Source organism: Amia ocellicauda, chromosome 10 (assembly GCF_036373705.1).
Source record: "Amia ocellicauda isolate fAmiCal2 chromosome 10, fAmiCal2.hap1, whole genome shotgun sequence".
In the NCBI taxonomy this organism is placed as follows: domain Eukaryota; kingdom Metazoa; phylum Chordata; class Actinopteri; order Amiiformes; family Amiidae; genus Amia; species Amia ocellicauda.
This window is the reverse complement of record NC_089859.1, coordinates 27501716-27519271: the sequence shown is the minus strand read 5'-3', so window position 1 is coordinate 27519271 and position 17556 is coordinate 27501716. Positions and strand designations below refer to the sequence as shown.

The 17556-nt window shown below is 36.0% G+C and overlaps 1 protein-coding gene across 1 annotated transcript; it reads right to left on the bottom strand.

The window, feature by feature from the left end:
- Window positions 1-3711: 3711 nt before the first annotated feature.
- scrt1a (scratch family zinc finger 1a) lies at window positions 3712-7806 on the bottom strand. Its single transcript, XM_066715810.1, has 2 exons — window positions 7056-7806; window positions 3712-6006 (listed from the first exon to the last, which is right to left on the bottom strand). The coding sequence occupies exons 1-2, from the start codon at window positions 7168-7170 to the stop codon at window positions 5282-5284; spliced, it is 840 nt and encodes a 279-aa protein (XP_066571907.1). The 5' UTR covers window positions 7171-7806; the 3' UTR covers window positions 3712-5281.
- Between the last annotated feature and the right edge of the window lie 9750 nt (window positions 7807-17556).

Below are 17556 nucleotides of genomic sequence, written 5' to 3'. Positions count from 1 at the left end.
AAACACATACCTGTATATCTTATTTTAACAGCTTTTACATTTCATTATTCCAAGTAAATGTTTTTTTTTTCATTCACTCTCTGGGTTACTTTTCTCATCATGGTGGGGAAATGTGCTTAAATATAGGGTAAACTGATTTCATCTCTTTCAAAAAAAATGTTTTCAAAGTAACGGATGGATTACAGTAGCATACATTGCAATCGTGAATACACGCTGCTCAGCATTTTCTAGGGATCAAGATTTTCAGAAAATATGATTCCCAAACTGTGGCAGGTATTGAATGGCGCATTGTGCTAATGACCAGTCGAAAAATATGCATACCACGCAGTACTGTCCCAACACTGTTAAAAAAGAATGAATGCATTTATTAACATCTCAGCGATCCTTGTCTGTGCACATTTAATCATATACATCTGGACACAATGAGATGTTGACCCTAATATTGCATTAGTAAATGTGGATCATGTTATTACGAGGTCATGGATCCATTCTTGCATAAAAGCATCCTGGAGCCATCTCCTTTGTACTGAGCATTGGGAGTAACAGACAACTTTTGATGACCTTCCCCTTCCTTATTCTACCCAATTGAGACGTAAGGGGGTTAGAAATTGGACACGGACTTTCCAGACATCCTCACGAGGTAGATTTGAAGACCAGAAGCATCTCAATCTTATGGAATCCTGGTACATGCTGAAAGAATCAGATGAGCTAGGGATTCCAGCAGAAAGAACAACAGAGAAATCAGGCCACCCTTTTGCAATAGCAAGTTCCAGATCTGCAGACAACCTGCTGAGAGTTTTCATGCTGCATCAAGTTGCTCAATACCATTGATCTAGATAGAGAGTTTTTGAGTTTTTGTCTATCTGATAGTGACAACCTTTATTAGTGCAGTCAGCTAAACATGATTTTGGTGATTGCTGTGCCCACCATCACAGAGCAAGGAATACGACTGCTTGTTTCAGACAGGAAGCAGCGAAATGCAGGATAATCTCCAGGAAAAGTCGATAGGCATGTTCACAGGTTGACTCCAAAGTTACCTCACATTGCTAATACTCAGCTGCTATGCTGGCACTGCTGCATTCAGTGAATCATCTGCATAATCATATAAAGCTTCATTCCCTGCTGCAGATGTGTTAGGGTGCTATTTTTACTGTATTGCCCATCCCAGTTAGCTTCCACATGATTCTAAAACACATAGCACTGTTTATTTATTTAAAAATACCAATGCCAAGTCGAAATTAAATTATCAATTTTCAATGAGGGTGTTTCTCAGCATCATTTTATCATTTTGTGCGCACTCAACTGACTTGTTGGAACTGTTGTGTACTTGAAGGACCTGTTGTCTTGAGTCAGGTCTTTTTTCCTGCAGTGCTTTAACTCTGCGAATGACAGTCCACCAATGATCTATCTGAAAGCAACAAAACTGATTTGCTGGAGCCACAATCCAGTTGGGGAATAGGACCTCTCAAGGTTAAAGTCATAGACTTCAAACCACTAAACCCTGCAGCCTTTAAAGCAGTCAATTAAATTTTAAGGGTATTCCATTAAGTAATAAAGAGCTCTTGACCCATTCACTGAGCTACAACGTCTTTTGTACCATATGCTTTGTGTTCTGCACCAAAGGCTTACTCTGCAGTGCCACAGCAATGGTTGACAAAAAAAACCTCATATTTTACATCACCCCCCCCCCCCCCCGAAAAAACCATACGCTACCATAACACCATACCCCTGTTTACTTTTCATAAAACATTTACAAAGGCACTCCGATGTTTTATTAATCTTCGAGCTGCCTTTAAATGTGTTTTTTTGGAGAACAATAACGGATTTTTACTGGAAATAAAATATTTACAAGAAGATAAAACGTCAAATGCTCGGTTGCCGGAGCTGATATTCAACAGGGCTCTTCTGCCCTATGCTGTAAGTAAAAAATAATACAATTTCTTAAATTTTTCAACATACTTGTCAAATTGTGTAATAATTAATTTAGTTTGTTTGTATGTATATTGAGAATTGTGAAAATCAGAAAATCATGAATATCACCAAATGTGTGTGTAATTCAGTATAATTAACTCATAAACATACAATTCAAATATTGTATAATAATAATTATAATAAAGTACAAACTAAAGTACTGTAAAACTAAGTAAACTATATGCCAAATTGTTCTTTGTATCAATACACATTTTGTCTAGTCTTAAATTGTTAACACCGCTAGCTAACACAAATTCAGCCCATGACCTATAACATGAATATTACAAGTCAGCTATAACATGCATGATATAAGTCAGCTACTTTTAGTCCCTTGGGCAATTCAGCAGTTGAGTACTTCTTGAAGGTTGCTTTATGCAGTTTAAAGACGTATGCCATGTAGTGATGATGCTATCTTTCTCACCGCAGTTCCTCTCTGAATGTGGAAGCAGGCTGGTATTTGTGCAGGAGTCGCATTTTAGCGGACGCCATCTGGGATAATGACAATTCCCAAAAGCCATGAATAAAAATCGTCATCTAGGATGTAAAATAAGGGGTAATAGAAAACCTTTCCAAAGATAAGGGACGTCGTGTTGTAGCTATATGCTATTAAATGTGATACAGTATTCAAATGCAGAATCACTAGAGGCTTTGTAAACGTCCTGTATTCGAAAAGACCATTATAAATAGACTGCAGGTGTTATTATATTTTAAATCAGTGGCCATACATTATTTATAACTTATCATTTTCTTTCCACCCATTTTGTACTAGCCATACTACTGCTACTACTAGGCTGCTACTACTACTATTAATAATTATGATATTGATAATAACTATCAATAAAAGTATCATGGTGAACTATTAAATCTGCAATTGTACCACTAATGTTTAGAGTTGCTGTAGGTGCTGAATTACTGGAAAGAGGGTCTCTTTGTTCTGGATGGGTATTTAATCATAGCTGGATGTGTCATAAGGATATTGGTAGGATTGGAAATGCATGCAAAAGCTGACAAAGTGAGAGAATTTGGGAATACTCTCCCCTCTGTGTGATCACAATGCAGATCAAGTCAGCAGCTTCCATACAATCCAGTGAATCAAAACCCAGATTCATCCTCCCATGTTACATTCATGATTTCTCCGAAACACGTGTTCCCATATGAACTCGTGGCACCTTGCACTCAATACCATATCGCCAAGGAATATCACTGCTTGTTTTAGATGGGAAGCAGCTAAAAGCATGGGGGTTTTCCATGTGATCTCATGAACTGCTCTCTATACTAAGCATACAATAAAGGATGATGGCAGGTCATCTAATGCAACCCATGACTCTTTAGAAACTTCTGGACCTAAATCATATATGGGAATGCTATTGTCATGCATTTTCAAAAGTGAAACATTGTGTAACAAAGAAATTCAGATATTGGTAATCTGTTCAAATCTGCCATGTCAGGATAATCCCAAGGAGCAATTCATAGGCATGTTCACAGGCTACCTACGAGTTAACGAAATCATGACAGAAACATTCAGCAGTGAGTCACTTGCAGCAGGCTAAATATTTTTCTTTCTTTCTTTCAAGGTATAAACTACTCTCCTGTTGCATTAACATCTAGTAATATTGACAGCTTTAACCATATTATTTGCATATACTCTAAGTCATGCAAATAAAGAACTTTAACTCCTGTTTGTACAGAAGATGACTTAAATTGTCAATTGCGAAGAACAGATAAAACACACATTGCTGATTATGTTGATTCTTTATTATGAAGTGCGACCAAATGCCTGGTGTCATTGTGCTTACATCATTCAAATACTGGCTGAAAAATTCCCAGGAAAAAAAAATATCCAGAAATAACGATAATTCGATTCTTTACAGTTTGTAAAAATCTTAAATTTCAAAGGATTATTTACAAGGCTTCTTGCAATAAACAGTTTTGTTCATTTTTATAGTACAAAAAACAGAGGTCTAGCTAATACAAGTTCCTTCTACCTGAATCTATAAGATTTTTGTGCTACTTATCTTTTTTTAAGTTGAAAATGTCTAAAATGAAGTGCTTTAAAGACAAATCTGTGGGACTTCCACGTGGCTAAAAATAAGGCGTTTCTTTTTCCTCTCAAGCAAGTTGAGTCTGAATACAGTGCAAATAGTCTTGAGTCGAGTTTGCATGGTGGAGGTCTCCTATAATGCATTGTCCCCCCTAAGTGAAATGGTGATGGTGCCAGTATCTTTTACCCCAGTGGTGTCCCCCAGATTTGAAGAAATGGTCTGAACTGCTTGGAGCTGATCATTCAGCACCTCAAGCCTACATCCTAAACTACATTAAATCAGAGGCAGGCAGTGCATAACCATATAAGAAAGAAAGATTTTTTTTTCTTTTTTTTTTTTTTTTTAATTAACCATTTATCCTCTAACACTACATTGGCATTTTCCCTGATATTGTTTTTTTTTTTTTCTGTATGACTAATAAGAATACTGGATTAAACCATACCTGATTTTTTTTCTTTAAAACTGTTATACTATTTCTTTATTTAAAAAATACCATGCATTACGTCATTATTGCTCTATAGTTCATTATGAGACTCCCAAGAAATATTGCCCTCGGATACTATCTAGATTTTGGCAAAAAAATGAAAAGCTTCTTAAAATTGGCATAGATTTCATATTTTTTTGCATGCAATCACTTTAAAAAGGTAGCAACAGAAAGATTAAAAAATATATAATTAAGAAAGTGGCAAATGCTTTGGCATATTAATGAAGAGGGATAGGCAAATCAAGAGTAAATTATAAAGTGCAAATTAAGACTACACGGTTTAAGGTCAAAATTAACAGTTGCAAATGGATGAATAAATAAATACATAAATAAATACATAAATACACACATACATACATAAATACATACATTAATTAATAAATAAATAGATAAATAAATAAGTAGTTTTACCTCGAAGGTGAACACTTTTGTGGTCACTGGCAGCAGTACAAGTTTATCCAATCATAGAAAGGTTTGACCTTTGAGACAAATAAAGAGACATTTTTAATGTCTTCACTGAGTTCCAGCAAAACAACGCGATATTTTAGCTTGATCGTTTTGATTTCGGGGAAGAAGATAAAACGAAACAAAAAAGAAACAAAAAAATAAAATAAAACGTTCTTTCTAAGGTACATGCGAAAATCCCAATGAGTTTTTTTTTTCTCTTCATTCCATTATTGAAGAAAATTGAGAAAAGTGTGCTATTATCAGGTCCCAGGAAGAAAAAGAGAACAAAAATAGGAAGATTTTTTTTTCATTTTTCAATGTCCTTTGAAAGCGGAAGTCATGCTTCAAGTGGACTCAGCGGGGAGAACGCGCCTTTAAAGCAGGCGGACTCGTAGTGCTTGTTCAGGTAGGACTTCAGGGCGAAGGTCTTGTTGCATCGTTTGCATTTGAAGTGCTTGAAAGCGGAGTGAGTCTGCATGTGTGCACGGAGATTGGAGCGATCCGCGAAGGCCTTTCCGCAGTGGGCACATCCAAAGGGCTTTTCGCCTGTGTGTGACCTCATGTGCCCCTGCAGTAGCCAAGGTCTGCTGAACGCTTTGCCACAGATGTCACACTTGTGCTTGAGGTCGTGGGTCAGCAAGTGCATGGCCATAGCCGGCATGGAGACGTAGACCTTCCCACAGGTCGGGCATTTCTTGGCCATCTTGCTGTCCAGACTCCTGTGGGTTTGCTTGTGCCTGCTTAAGTTGGAAGACGTGGCGTAGGTTTTTCCACACTCATTGCAAGTGTGGCGTTGTATGGTCCTGGGGCTGCTGATGACTTTCCTTCTTGACCTTCCGTCCGTGATGAAGAAGGCATCTACTGTGTAACCTTCACTCACGGCATTATCTCCATTGATGTAACCAGATGTGATCTCCGACTGGGGGCTGTCTGGCTGGTCTGAATCCGGTGCTCCGTAGTCCCCGTGCATGCCATCGTAGATGGGTTCAGGAGAGGGCACTTTAATGGCACTGTCGCTCTCACCATCGTACACAGACGGGGTGATGTAGTCTCTAATGTATCCTAGCGTTGAAAAGAACAATATATTTATTCAATTATTGATATGCACATGGGAATTACAGTGAGAACTATCAAATTATTAGATGCAACAAGCTATCTCTGGCAGTTTTCCACTTAATTTCCCAACTACAGCACAGAGCCTCTCATTATTTCAGTTATTTACAGAAAAATGGTGGGTGAAAATACATCTTTTAATTACGTTTGAAGCTGCTATTTTCGACAGAATCAATACTACTACATATCAATAAGCATGGTAACCCATTTCAGGATAAAAAGCATGTATAGCAATATTGACTCCATTAAATATCGTTCTTGCATTTCATGAAAACATTTCGCACAATGGAATTAGAGTTAATTAAAAAATTATAATAATATACCAAATTATTGTAGACGTTTGAAATAAATAAAAAAGATGATATAAATACATTTCCGGAAATAAATTAGTTATGCAAGTGTATGAAATGCTTGCATTATATAGAGCGTAAATAATAGTTAGATCAATTACTTAATAAATAAAACAATCAACTGTCTTATCTGTGTATGTAACTGGTATTTTTGTTTTACTTCTGGAATGTACGTATTTTGTAATAATAAATCACCGATCGTACTCGCATTTTGTATATATATATATATATATATATATATATATATATATATATATATATATATATATACACGTTGCACACTTGTAGGCTTCAAGAAATCTATATGTTGTAAGAACGTTTTAGTGCCCTTAATGTATTGTTGTTGTTTTGCTAATATTTAAGTTATGTATATGCATTCTTTAATAATAAAATAAATTAATAAAGTCCTGCGTGAAGAAATCTGCAGAGTCAACAAATATATGGCTCTGTTGAACACAACATGACCATGCGTCAATGATGCTTACCATGAAAAATACTTGTTATATATATAACTCACACCAACCTACAACCAGAAACAAGTGTAAAAGGGGCACAAAACGTGCATGTCCTAGTTTATGCAAGTATAACTATTATTGTATCAAATGCATCAAACTAACACGAGTGCAACAAAGTATTCGCTGCATTTACCTTTGTCGTGAAGCCGCACACTGAGGTCGGTCCTGGATGTGCCATAGGAGCTTTCGAGATCAGAGGATGAGAAATCGTCAAGCTTGACCTTTTTTACCAGGAAGGACCTTGGCATGTTTTTGAATACGGTACGAAAACAGTCGTTCAGCACCGAATGTCCTTCTGTCTTTTTGGCAGCGTCGATGCAGACTATCTCACAGCGGTATGGCCTGGCTGTGCAGTAATTCAAACACCAGTACAGGGCAAACACAAATCCCCTCTCTGGTGTTGCCTGGATGCTACTGCTGTTTCCGCTGTGCAGAAATGCAACTTCAGCACTGGACAGCTCCCTGTCTGTGACACACGCCTGCAATTCAGCACCGGACAGCGTCCCGCATCATGGGTCCCGTTTGCTTTCTTGTGTTGCTGCTGCAATACTGCAACTCAACTGAATAAATAAATAAATAAATAAATAAATAAATAAACCAAAAGAAAAAAAAAAGAAAACAGAAAATTAAAAAAAAAAGAATAGTGATGTATATATTGTAGTTGCCCACTTGTAAATAACTGGAAGCCCTCCACCTTTTGGCACCTTCACTGTGTTGTATTGCGGAAGATCGCAGTCCTGTTGATTGCTGAGGAATAAAAAAAAAAAAAGAATAGTACAAAAATATATCCTTGAACGAAACAGCTAGACAGCTCCCAGTCTCCCTCGCAACCTCTCCGTTTCAAGGTCTTGGATTTCTGAAGTCTGTTGCTCAGCTGTTGGGATTTATAGGGGCTGCGATCAGGTGGTGGATGGAAATGGAAGTGCTTAATTTAATCCATCACAAAAAATCTCCCGGGAACAACATTGGGCCGGAATGATTTATTGATGCTGTTCCTCGTCTCCCCCACTCTCATTTTTTTCATGCAATAAACCGCCATCTTCTTGTAAAATAAAGAAATATACATCTAGAGAAGTAAAACAGAGCGCATAGTTTCGATTGATACCGATTGATCATCGGGAGCTTTCCTGATAATGATAATAATCATAATTATAATATATGTATATGCATTTTGTATAAGATTTAATATTTAATTCGCATTACTCACTTCTCTTTTAATCAGCCATTAAATGAAAAATGCAGGTTCATGTTTGTGGGATAATAAAAAAATGCGATTGATTGAGCTGTAAGGTTTAACATGGGAGCTGAAATGGTTAAATATGTATTCAGTTATAGTCAGGAGGCACCAATTTGAACTTTGTTTTGCGTTGTTTAATTCCAAAATATATTTATAAATCATAAAGCTTAGATACATATTTATAAATGTATGCATGTTTAAATTTAAAATACATGTATATCAGTCATCAGCAGAGGATTACTTCACCTCTATCAACGGCATATGCTTATATGAAACTTTTCTATTATCCGCCCTCCCTCTTCACGGTTTTCAGGCACAATCGCACCGCAAACCACTAAACCAAGGATTGGATGTGGCCTAAAGTTTGCAGGTCACCCATCTACATCACACCCTGTAAACCAATGGTGTTCTCCATGTGCACATGATGGGAGCTGGGTACTAGAAGGTCCTTTTCCTCAATGATGCCTTTAGGAGCCATATGCCCGTAATTAACAGAGATCTAGGAGCAATAGGGTACTCTGTTGTCGGACATCAAGTACTTTTTTGTTCATTTCTACTTCCGAAATAAACCCAAGTGCCGCATCAGACCGTTCAAATGACCCCCCGCGTTGATCTTAAAGAAATTGTTGATATTTTTGTTGTTGCTACATTATTATTATTATTATTATTATTATTATTATTATTATTATTATTATTATTATTATTATTATTATTGCTAAATAGATTTTCAAAATCTGAAACAGTAAACGTCTTCAGGTCGTTGTGGTTCTTAAATAATTGGTCATAACAAATAAAATACTCATTCCATTAATCTTCGCAGACTCTGCAGAATCGACCCAAAGCCAAAGACATATTAACGTGATTAATTGACAGTGCTTATGACATTGTAATTTAAAGTAAAATGATTATTATTTAAGTACAATCAAGACGTGGTCAAGTATTAATCTGCTATTTCCATGAATGCTTTAGATTATTATTATTATTATTATTATTATTATTATTATTATTAGTAGTAGTAGTAGTAGTAGTAGTAGTAGTAGTAGTAGTATTACTAATAATAATAACGTTTATTTTTATTGTTAATTAATTGCACATTTCAGCTAATAAATAACATTATTCTTAAGACAGTCTTTTATATATTGTAGTAATGAGAGTTGTTAATGAATGTAATGTGAAACACTATCTTCAGCATTTTGACAGTGTCATCAGCAAAACTAAATATCGCCTTTAGTCCAACTTGCTCAGAGAATTGAAACTTGCTCATAATATATTTTGAAATATTTATATACTTCATTTTATATAATCTTATAATCTTATCATCCTTATTCTCAGGCCGTTGAAGCTATCTTTCCTATAATGGTGATGTTGATGAAAACTGCCTAACTTTGCAACACATGTAATTCATTTCAAACCATTTCAACAAATTGCATTTTTTTTTTTAGATGCATGTTTCTTGGCTCAACAGAAAATGTGGTTTCATTCCATACACACTTTCCATCTAAGCTTTTCATCACAGAAACAGTGTGTTCCTGTGCTGTTAAGAGCGTTGTTGTTGTACCATACGTCTCTTGCTGAGGTGACCTGATGTGTTTATTAAAGAGAAGTAAGAACGGCTCATTCATTGAATACCGAATATTTGCCCAGAACTGCTGAGTTCAGCTGAAAAGAGGGGAAAAAAAGAAGCTGTCCTAATTTGCATAATAATAGTCTGAGATATGCTGCAACACTGAAACGTCTTGTCAGACTTGAAATCAAAAAGGTTCATTAGCATTTAATTCTCACATTTGATTTTACATTAGTAACATCCCAAACCATGTTATACTATTACAAAAACAGAATAGTTCCCAGGAATATGAAATGACCCTTGGAAGGAGTGGTGTTTCATACAAAATAAATAAATAAATACATTTAAAATGAATTAAATAAGAAAAAAATACATATAAAAGCAGTATGTCTGTCATTTTGAACAGTTTGTAGATAGAGGCCAGTGGAGACATTATTGAATGTTTCCTGAATCTTTTTGCATTTCTGTTTACACTAACTCTTTGTTTAGTAAACAGTGAACTTGTTTTTTTTGTCCTTTCTATATTTCTTTCCTTTTTTCTTTCTCTCTCTCTTTCCTCCAATTATTTCAGTTCCTAATTGCTGAAAGTGCCTTCCCTGTTTAAATAATGGCTTGCCTTAACTGTAATTATTCATAAAATTAATAAAAAACACATTAAAATACCTTATGTCTGCATTCATAAAACTATGTCTACCTGTTGTCTAAATTATCAACAAGTTGTGAAATGTGTGATTCTCTCTTAGAATTCGACATTCCATGCAACATTGGATTTGTTTGACATTTATTGTTTGGAAATATACTGATTTGTGATTATGTAACACAGCATTCATGTAACTCTTACCACATGGATCTTATTGCCAAAATGCCTATAAGAAAATACATATCATGTTATAGAGAACAACACTTCCCGAAATCTAAGGCCTGGATCCATTACATATAATTGGTCTTATACAGTACTTACCTAGATTAAAAAACTAATCCTCTTATCTGTATACTCAGGACCTAAAGTAGATAAAGTACTTAAAAATGATTTGAGTAAACATTCACATGTGTAGGAAATATGCTCATAGTAATTAGGGAAGGCACAAACCTAACTGCAAAACATTGCCTCAAAACACATCTTTCAGAAAAAGATCAAATCTGCAGTACTATTACCCAACATTATATGTTTCATAGGTGCTGAAAGGAAAAGGAATTGCAGTGAATTCTCCTAGCACAGCAATAAAAGGATTTAATCACTCTACAGCGATTAACAAGAGCAAGCTTTGCCTCACATTTAACCTGTGTACATATAAGCAGTGTGCAGTTCTCGTTGAGTTAAACGAAATGGGTTAAAAATGAACTTGAAGCTGGATGCTTTACTGTAATCTAATAATCAGATTTTATTCTAATTGCTATTCCTGTTTGTATTACATTGTATGGTTAGTCATACTGTTAACCTCTGTTTCCTTATCAGTGTTGAAGTTTTTTTATTTTTTTGCTGCAATATTAATATTTTCAACATACAAATACACAATTAAAGAATTACCCGTGTAACTCTAACATACCTCATTGTTTTCAGTGTGATCAACAACTCGTATCTGTATTTACAGCTTGTGCAGACCGTAGGAAGCAGTCCTGTTAGATAGCTTTTGAAGAGCTGTTGTAGGGAGACTGTGGACAGCTGGCATTTACAGGGAAACTGAAGCATGTTTTCATCGACACAGATTTTAGGGTGGGAAGGGTTACAAAAATAAGGTGGACAGGCAGTCCAGAGATTCATCTCACAGTATTATACATTTAAAAATGAAAAATAACTACTGCACTCTTGTAGATGTATAAAGAAATGAGTTGCAGGTGGTACAGAATACATGCAAATATATGGAACAAATGAGAGACTGGTCAGGGAAGGAGTGTGTGTAGGTTAGATATTGTTCCTAACACTATTGTTGCAATAACAGAAAATACTGCTGAGTCCTTTTTCCATCAAGCATTTTAGCATATACAGACAGACAGATATGCTGGAGTAGTAATGCATAAACTCACACAAACCCATTTTTTGTTTCTGATGACTGCAAATAAAACACAAATCAGACCCGCGTACCAAACCACAGTGTCATAAGTGTGGCAGGTTTAGGGAGAGCCACACTGTGTCAGTGCAGTCTGTGAGGAATGTGCCTCAAGTATTCTTTAAAAATGTAGTCTGGGGCCATCTGTTTCTCTCTGTTGTCATAAAATCTATTAAGATCCCATAGAGTTTATGGGGTAGTACCAAATGTGTTTTTAGCTTGGATCAGACTAATGAATGGATTAAAATACATAAAATACCATCACCATCAGCCTTTGCTGGATGCACCCACTGCTGGATGAAGACCTCCCCAAGATATTTCCATGTGTTTTTGATGTGTATTATTTATTTACATTTACATCTGCAAAAAAATGTTATATGTACATTGTAATATGTAAAATTGTATATATCGGAAAGGTAATATGTGTAATAAATATATATAATAGAAATAAAGAAACAAGGGGTCTTGGTGGTAGAGGAAACCATTCTACTGAATATTACACAAACGAGAGTAAAGGAAGAGCATTATTTACTTGTGTTCGATGGTAACATTGTTATCTGCTTTGTTCTGCAGTTCTGAGGAGTTAGCATAGATGAGCACTGGGCTTCCAAAAATCATTAGCTCAGCCCTTTAATAGTATTGAGGCGATACTGGCTTCTCAGATCTAGGAGGCCAAATTGCACAGGCTGACCTTGGCAACTTTCCAGGGAACTGCAAACCTGGCCAGTGTCCATTACATCCTACTCTTTTCCGTACATGAGGTGCTGGCATGAATTCTTTGTTACATTATTGCGGTGGGTATACTACTAAACTCCCCACTCGGAGTTGTAATCATTTTTAAATTGGCAGGCAATTTGAGAGCTCAACAAAGCATTGATGTGAGAGCATCTGGTTTGGAAGAGAGGAGTGGAGAAGGCCGGGCGGTGTCAGGAAATGGCAGGGCAGGCCCCTTTCATCACAGATCTTCAGCCTCTTCCCTCCTCTACCTTGCAACAGGAGGTATCAATTCCTCTCTTTTGTGCTGAGTACCGTCTCATATCCTCGAAGACCTGGAATTGATTTCTCAGAATCAGTCTTTAACCATAGGTGCCATAACTAGCCATAGCATTGTATTCAGTTATTTTCTGTTAACTTTCTGAAACAAAGGTAAACACTATTCAATTTAGGTTCAACTCAGGTATGACAGCAACTGTCCCATCAATGCTACTGGATATTATTGTTGTTGTTTGTTTTGTTTGTTGTTGTTGCTGTTGTGCGTAGTGTGGTGCACTGTGGCAAGTGTACCATTGGGTACTGTTGTAAAAGAAAAGTGTAGTGTAGTGTATATAATTATATAACAGTCATATGATGTACATGATTGGGATATAGAGAAAGGGAGACATGAAAGATATAGAGACATGAAAGTGACAGAGAGCTATATGGCACTTGAAAGCTCTGTGTCTCTACTTTCTAATGAGCTATGAACCAGTAACTTGCAATTTCAAATGAATGCAGGTTTAAATCCAGCCCCGGGATCAATAGAGTTAATGGCTGATAGGTTAGTGCCACTGTCTGTGCCACTATGTAAATGTACATACATCGGTGACGTTACAGTGTGTAGTTTAGAATAGCAGTGTATGTAATCTACAATGTATTAGTGTATCAGTCACTAGTGTATATCTTTCATTAAAGTGTTGTAGAGTGTGTGGTAGAGAACAGAAGGCATTTGTAGAGGATGGGGGGGTGTTCGTAGGGCACAGAGTTCATGTTCAATGGGATGGGGGGATTGTCATATGGGACAAGAGTGCAGCCATTGGGACATATGATCTGTGTGTATACTATACAATATTTTACACCACACGACACTATTATATTGTACCATGTTTTAATCATGGTGTACTGTACTTTACCATGATTTTACCATGTTTCTTCAATGATTTTAATTTTGTTTACCTTTACCATGATTTTACCAAGTTTTTCCAATCATTTTACAGTGTTTTTACCATGCCTTTACCGTGTGTTTAGCATGGTACACTATATTTTACCATAATTTCACCATGATTTTTCAATCATTTTAGTGTTTTTACCATGCCTTTTACAGTGTTTTTAGCATAGTACACTGTACTTTACCATGATTTTACCATGTTTTTTCAGTGATTTTACAACATTTTAACCATGACTTTACCACATTTTTAACAGGGTTTTACAACATTTTACCATGATTTAACTATGTTTATACCAATACTTTACCACATTTGTACCATGATTTTACCATGTTATTCACATTTGACTATGATTGTACCACATTTAACATAAAAGGAGGCATGTCGTAGGGGCAAGAGCACAGTTTTTTGTCCCATATACTATACCTGCTTATTATGTAACAACCCCACCACTGCTGTGTGTGTATGTGATTGTGTGTATACTAATATGTACCATATTATACATGTCATACCATCAATAACACACTTCTAAGAACTAAGTATAGTATCCATGACTTTGTTGTCAAACACAATTACTACTGTAAATTCCATTCATTAACTAAGGCATCCATACATGGTATAATTTGTTTCAAATTTAATGCATCTTTTATCATAAATCAAATTATATTTAATCTTTACCAGTATAGTGGAAGGAAGATGAGTGTGTCTCTTCTGTATCACTAACACTGGGCCATAACTTAAAATCCTGCTCATACTTTATTTTTCAAGTACTTATTCTGTGGTGTTAACCATTCCTGAAATAACTGGTATTTATGACTCCAGCCATGATTTGTGATGTAAAGACCTAAAGACTGTAATGCACTTGCATCAGTATCTGTCAAAGGAAAGCTCTATCCAGTGCTAAACTAAATTGTGGTGAGACTCCAGAAGTGGAAAAATAATATACTGTGCCGGAGCTGCACACCGGTAGGCCAACATTAATCTCATCCCAAAAGGCACCTGAAGATTTTGAAGTCTAAATGCAGTTTCTGCCTGGCTCGGGCTCTTGGAATAATATCCGTGTCTATTGGTTTGTTTATTAGATTATTAAAACCAGAAGATTTGCAAAGTGCATGAGCAGTAGAGGGTAAATTGTAACACAGGGTGGTTTGAGTTTATAAAATTTGATAAGGTTTCAGTGACCTAGATGTCTTTGTGTAACTTTCATATTTTATGATAAATTTGTACATAATGGTATATAATGGGAAATACTTATCATCACATTTGTACAAACAAAGAGGAATTGTTTAGGTGGCACTATTGTTCTATTGTGGATTTACACAAACAAACCAACATTTGACTAATTTAACCCAGAATACAGTGAAAGTGAGCTGATACTGTGGAACTCATTGGTAAATCTGCAGTTTAACCTCCCATTCAGACATTTTTAATTATCCATCTATTGTGATCAAAAGGTTTATTAACTCACTAATGGAGTTAATTGAAAACAGTGATAAGAATCTCTGGCTACATGTGCTATCCGGGGAAACAGTGTAATTATACCATGTTCGCATGCGTTCTATATTGGTTTGTGTGCATATATTGGTTTTGGTCTCAAAGTTACATTAAAATTAATTTGAACTAATATGAAATCGTCAAATACTGGTACCTTGCACATTCACATATGGCCTCTTTACTCAATTCCCACAAATTCTGTATAAGCAACATTTTTCATTAAGGCCCGACATTCCCCAAATTAAGTCCAATTAATGAATAATCAATTAAACACAACGCATGTGATGTATAACATGTATACACAGTGAGCAATTACATTCTACCTTTCTTTCATATAGCAGAAAGAAAGAGTAAAACACGAGGTCTCAACTGTAGGTCACCTGAAGCAGGTTCTACAGTGGAAACAGTGTAATCCTACTGCTTTGTGGTGAGGAATCAACCCCAGTCTACTTGTTCCGTTGCAGCTCACACGCTGACGCAGCTTCCTATTACTAAACAGTGCAAGCTGCTATATTAATATCTACTATTGATCAAAGCATATATTAATTACGGAAATGTTTTAAGTTATACATTAATTAATAAAATACACCTGTAATGAACACTAAATTGTGTTTAATTGGTTTTAGTTGGCCCACGTACGCAATTAAAAGCATTGTACATTGTTTTTAATTAAGAAGGGGCAATGCAGGTTTAAGTGTATATATGGTAGTTAGGAGTTTAATTATTTTTTTCTTATGTGAAAAATGTAATTAAACTCAGCTGTTTACAACACAGTCAGGGATACAGAGCTATTAACATGTTAGTTTATGGATGTCATTCTCTGTAGTGTAGTTGTCTGCAGTTCATTGTTCTGAGATTAATTAAAAAACAGAGTTGACACAAAGCTTATTCATAAATTACTACCAAAATCACAGAACCTGTGTGATATAATATAATTATTAAATAACTACCTGTTTATCTAATTGTCTAAGTTCAGAATATCTACTAAGACACGTTATATGTTATTCATTACCATGTACTGCAATTCATGTAAATGCTTAGTATTTAATACACTACAAATGTAAGCAAACAGTATTTTCAACATTCTCTTATTATATAGTGTACAATATGCAAAAATACAATCGCCATAGAAATCTTGTGTACGTCTCTTCCCATTTTAAAATCCGAACAAAAGTCAGATAAAAATAACGTGTAAAAAGTCTGAGAACATGAATGGAGAACATGAATCTCCAGTTTTGACTCTGAGTGTAACAGATCAGCGTTGAGTGAAAAGCTTCCAGTTTAAAAAAAATGAAACGTAAGTTCATTATGCTCTGTATTATTAGAACAAAATGTCAGGGGTTTCAATTATAATTTACTTGCTTAGCCACAGCATACATAAAAGATCTGAAGCAGGCTTTGATTGTTGGAACAGTTAATGTGGTTATCCTTGTCAGGTCAGAGGCATGAATATTTCTGGTTGTTTTATTTTTCCTGCACTACAAGCCCTTTCTATGGGGCAAAAGCATGCATCTCGAAACAAGTGCAGTATTTAAACAGAGCTATACTAGTCAGCATGTTACCAATAATTCTTTTAACGTCTGCTGTCGCTACACTGGTCTTAATTTGGTGTCGTGCATTCAGTCCTGCTTGCGGCTTAGTATTCCTCAAGACATGCGGTTTGCAGAAACCTCCCACTGAGGCCAAGTAACCCCTGGCCTATTGGCCTTCAATGGTTGAGCGGCTCTGACCACTTTAACACAGGAGAATGAGCAAAAACCCATGTGTGCACCAGTGTGTGCGTGCACGCTGGGCTTCTCTTGTGAAAATCACCTATCAGTCTGATCTGTGAGAATCTGGGGACCGTGACTACATTAATCTTATTTGTCATAACCGGTCCCAGGGGAGTGCCTGGCCAGTCTGGGCCCTCAATTGGAGGATTTGCTGGACCCCCTTTATCTCATCCCTGCAGTCTGTGAACCTAATTAGATGTGAAAGTTAAAGAGGCTGAAATGGGGACAAAAGCGACATTATGCAAATTCTTTTTTGATTTTTGTCCATTCCCTTTTCTCTATCCTCTCCATTGCATTCTGCGTTGATCTAAAAAAAAAAAAAAAAAAAAAGAAAAGAACACAACAAAAAAACTAAGAGGAAAAGCTGTGAGCTGCCCCCCTACATACATCTTTGAGATGAATCAGCTGCTACGATGGAGATAATTGGACATTTTATGTAAAACCTTTTATAATTGAGTTTTTGTTGTTGTTGTGGTTGTTGCTGCTGCTTTTCTCTCCAAGACAAAAGCCAGTCAAACCAGACCTCAGTGCAAGGACGGGAGTATTGGCCACAGGTTATCAGGCAAGACAGCAAAAAAATGCAAATTAAGAAATTTC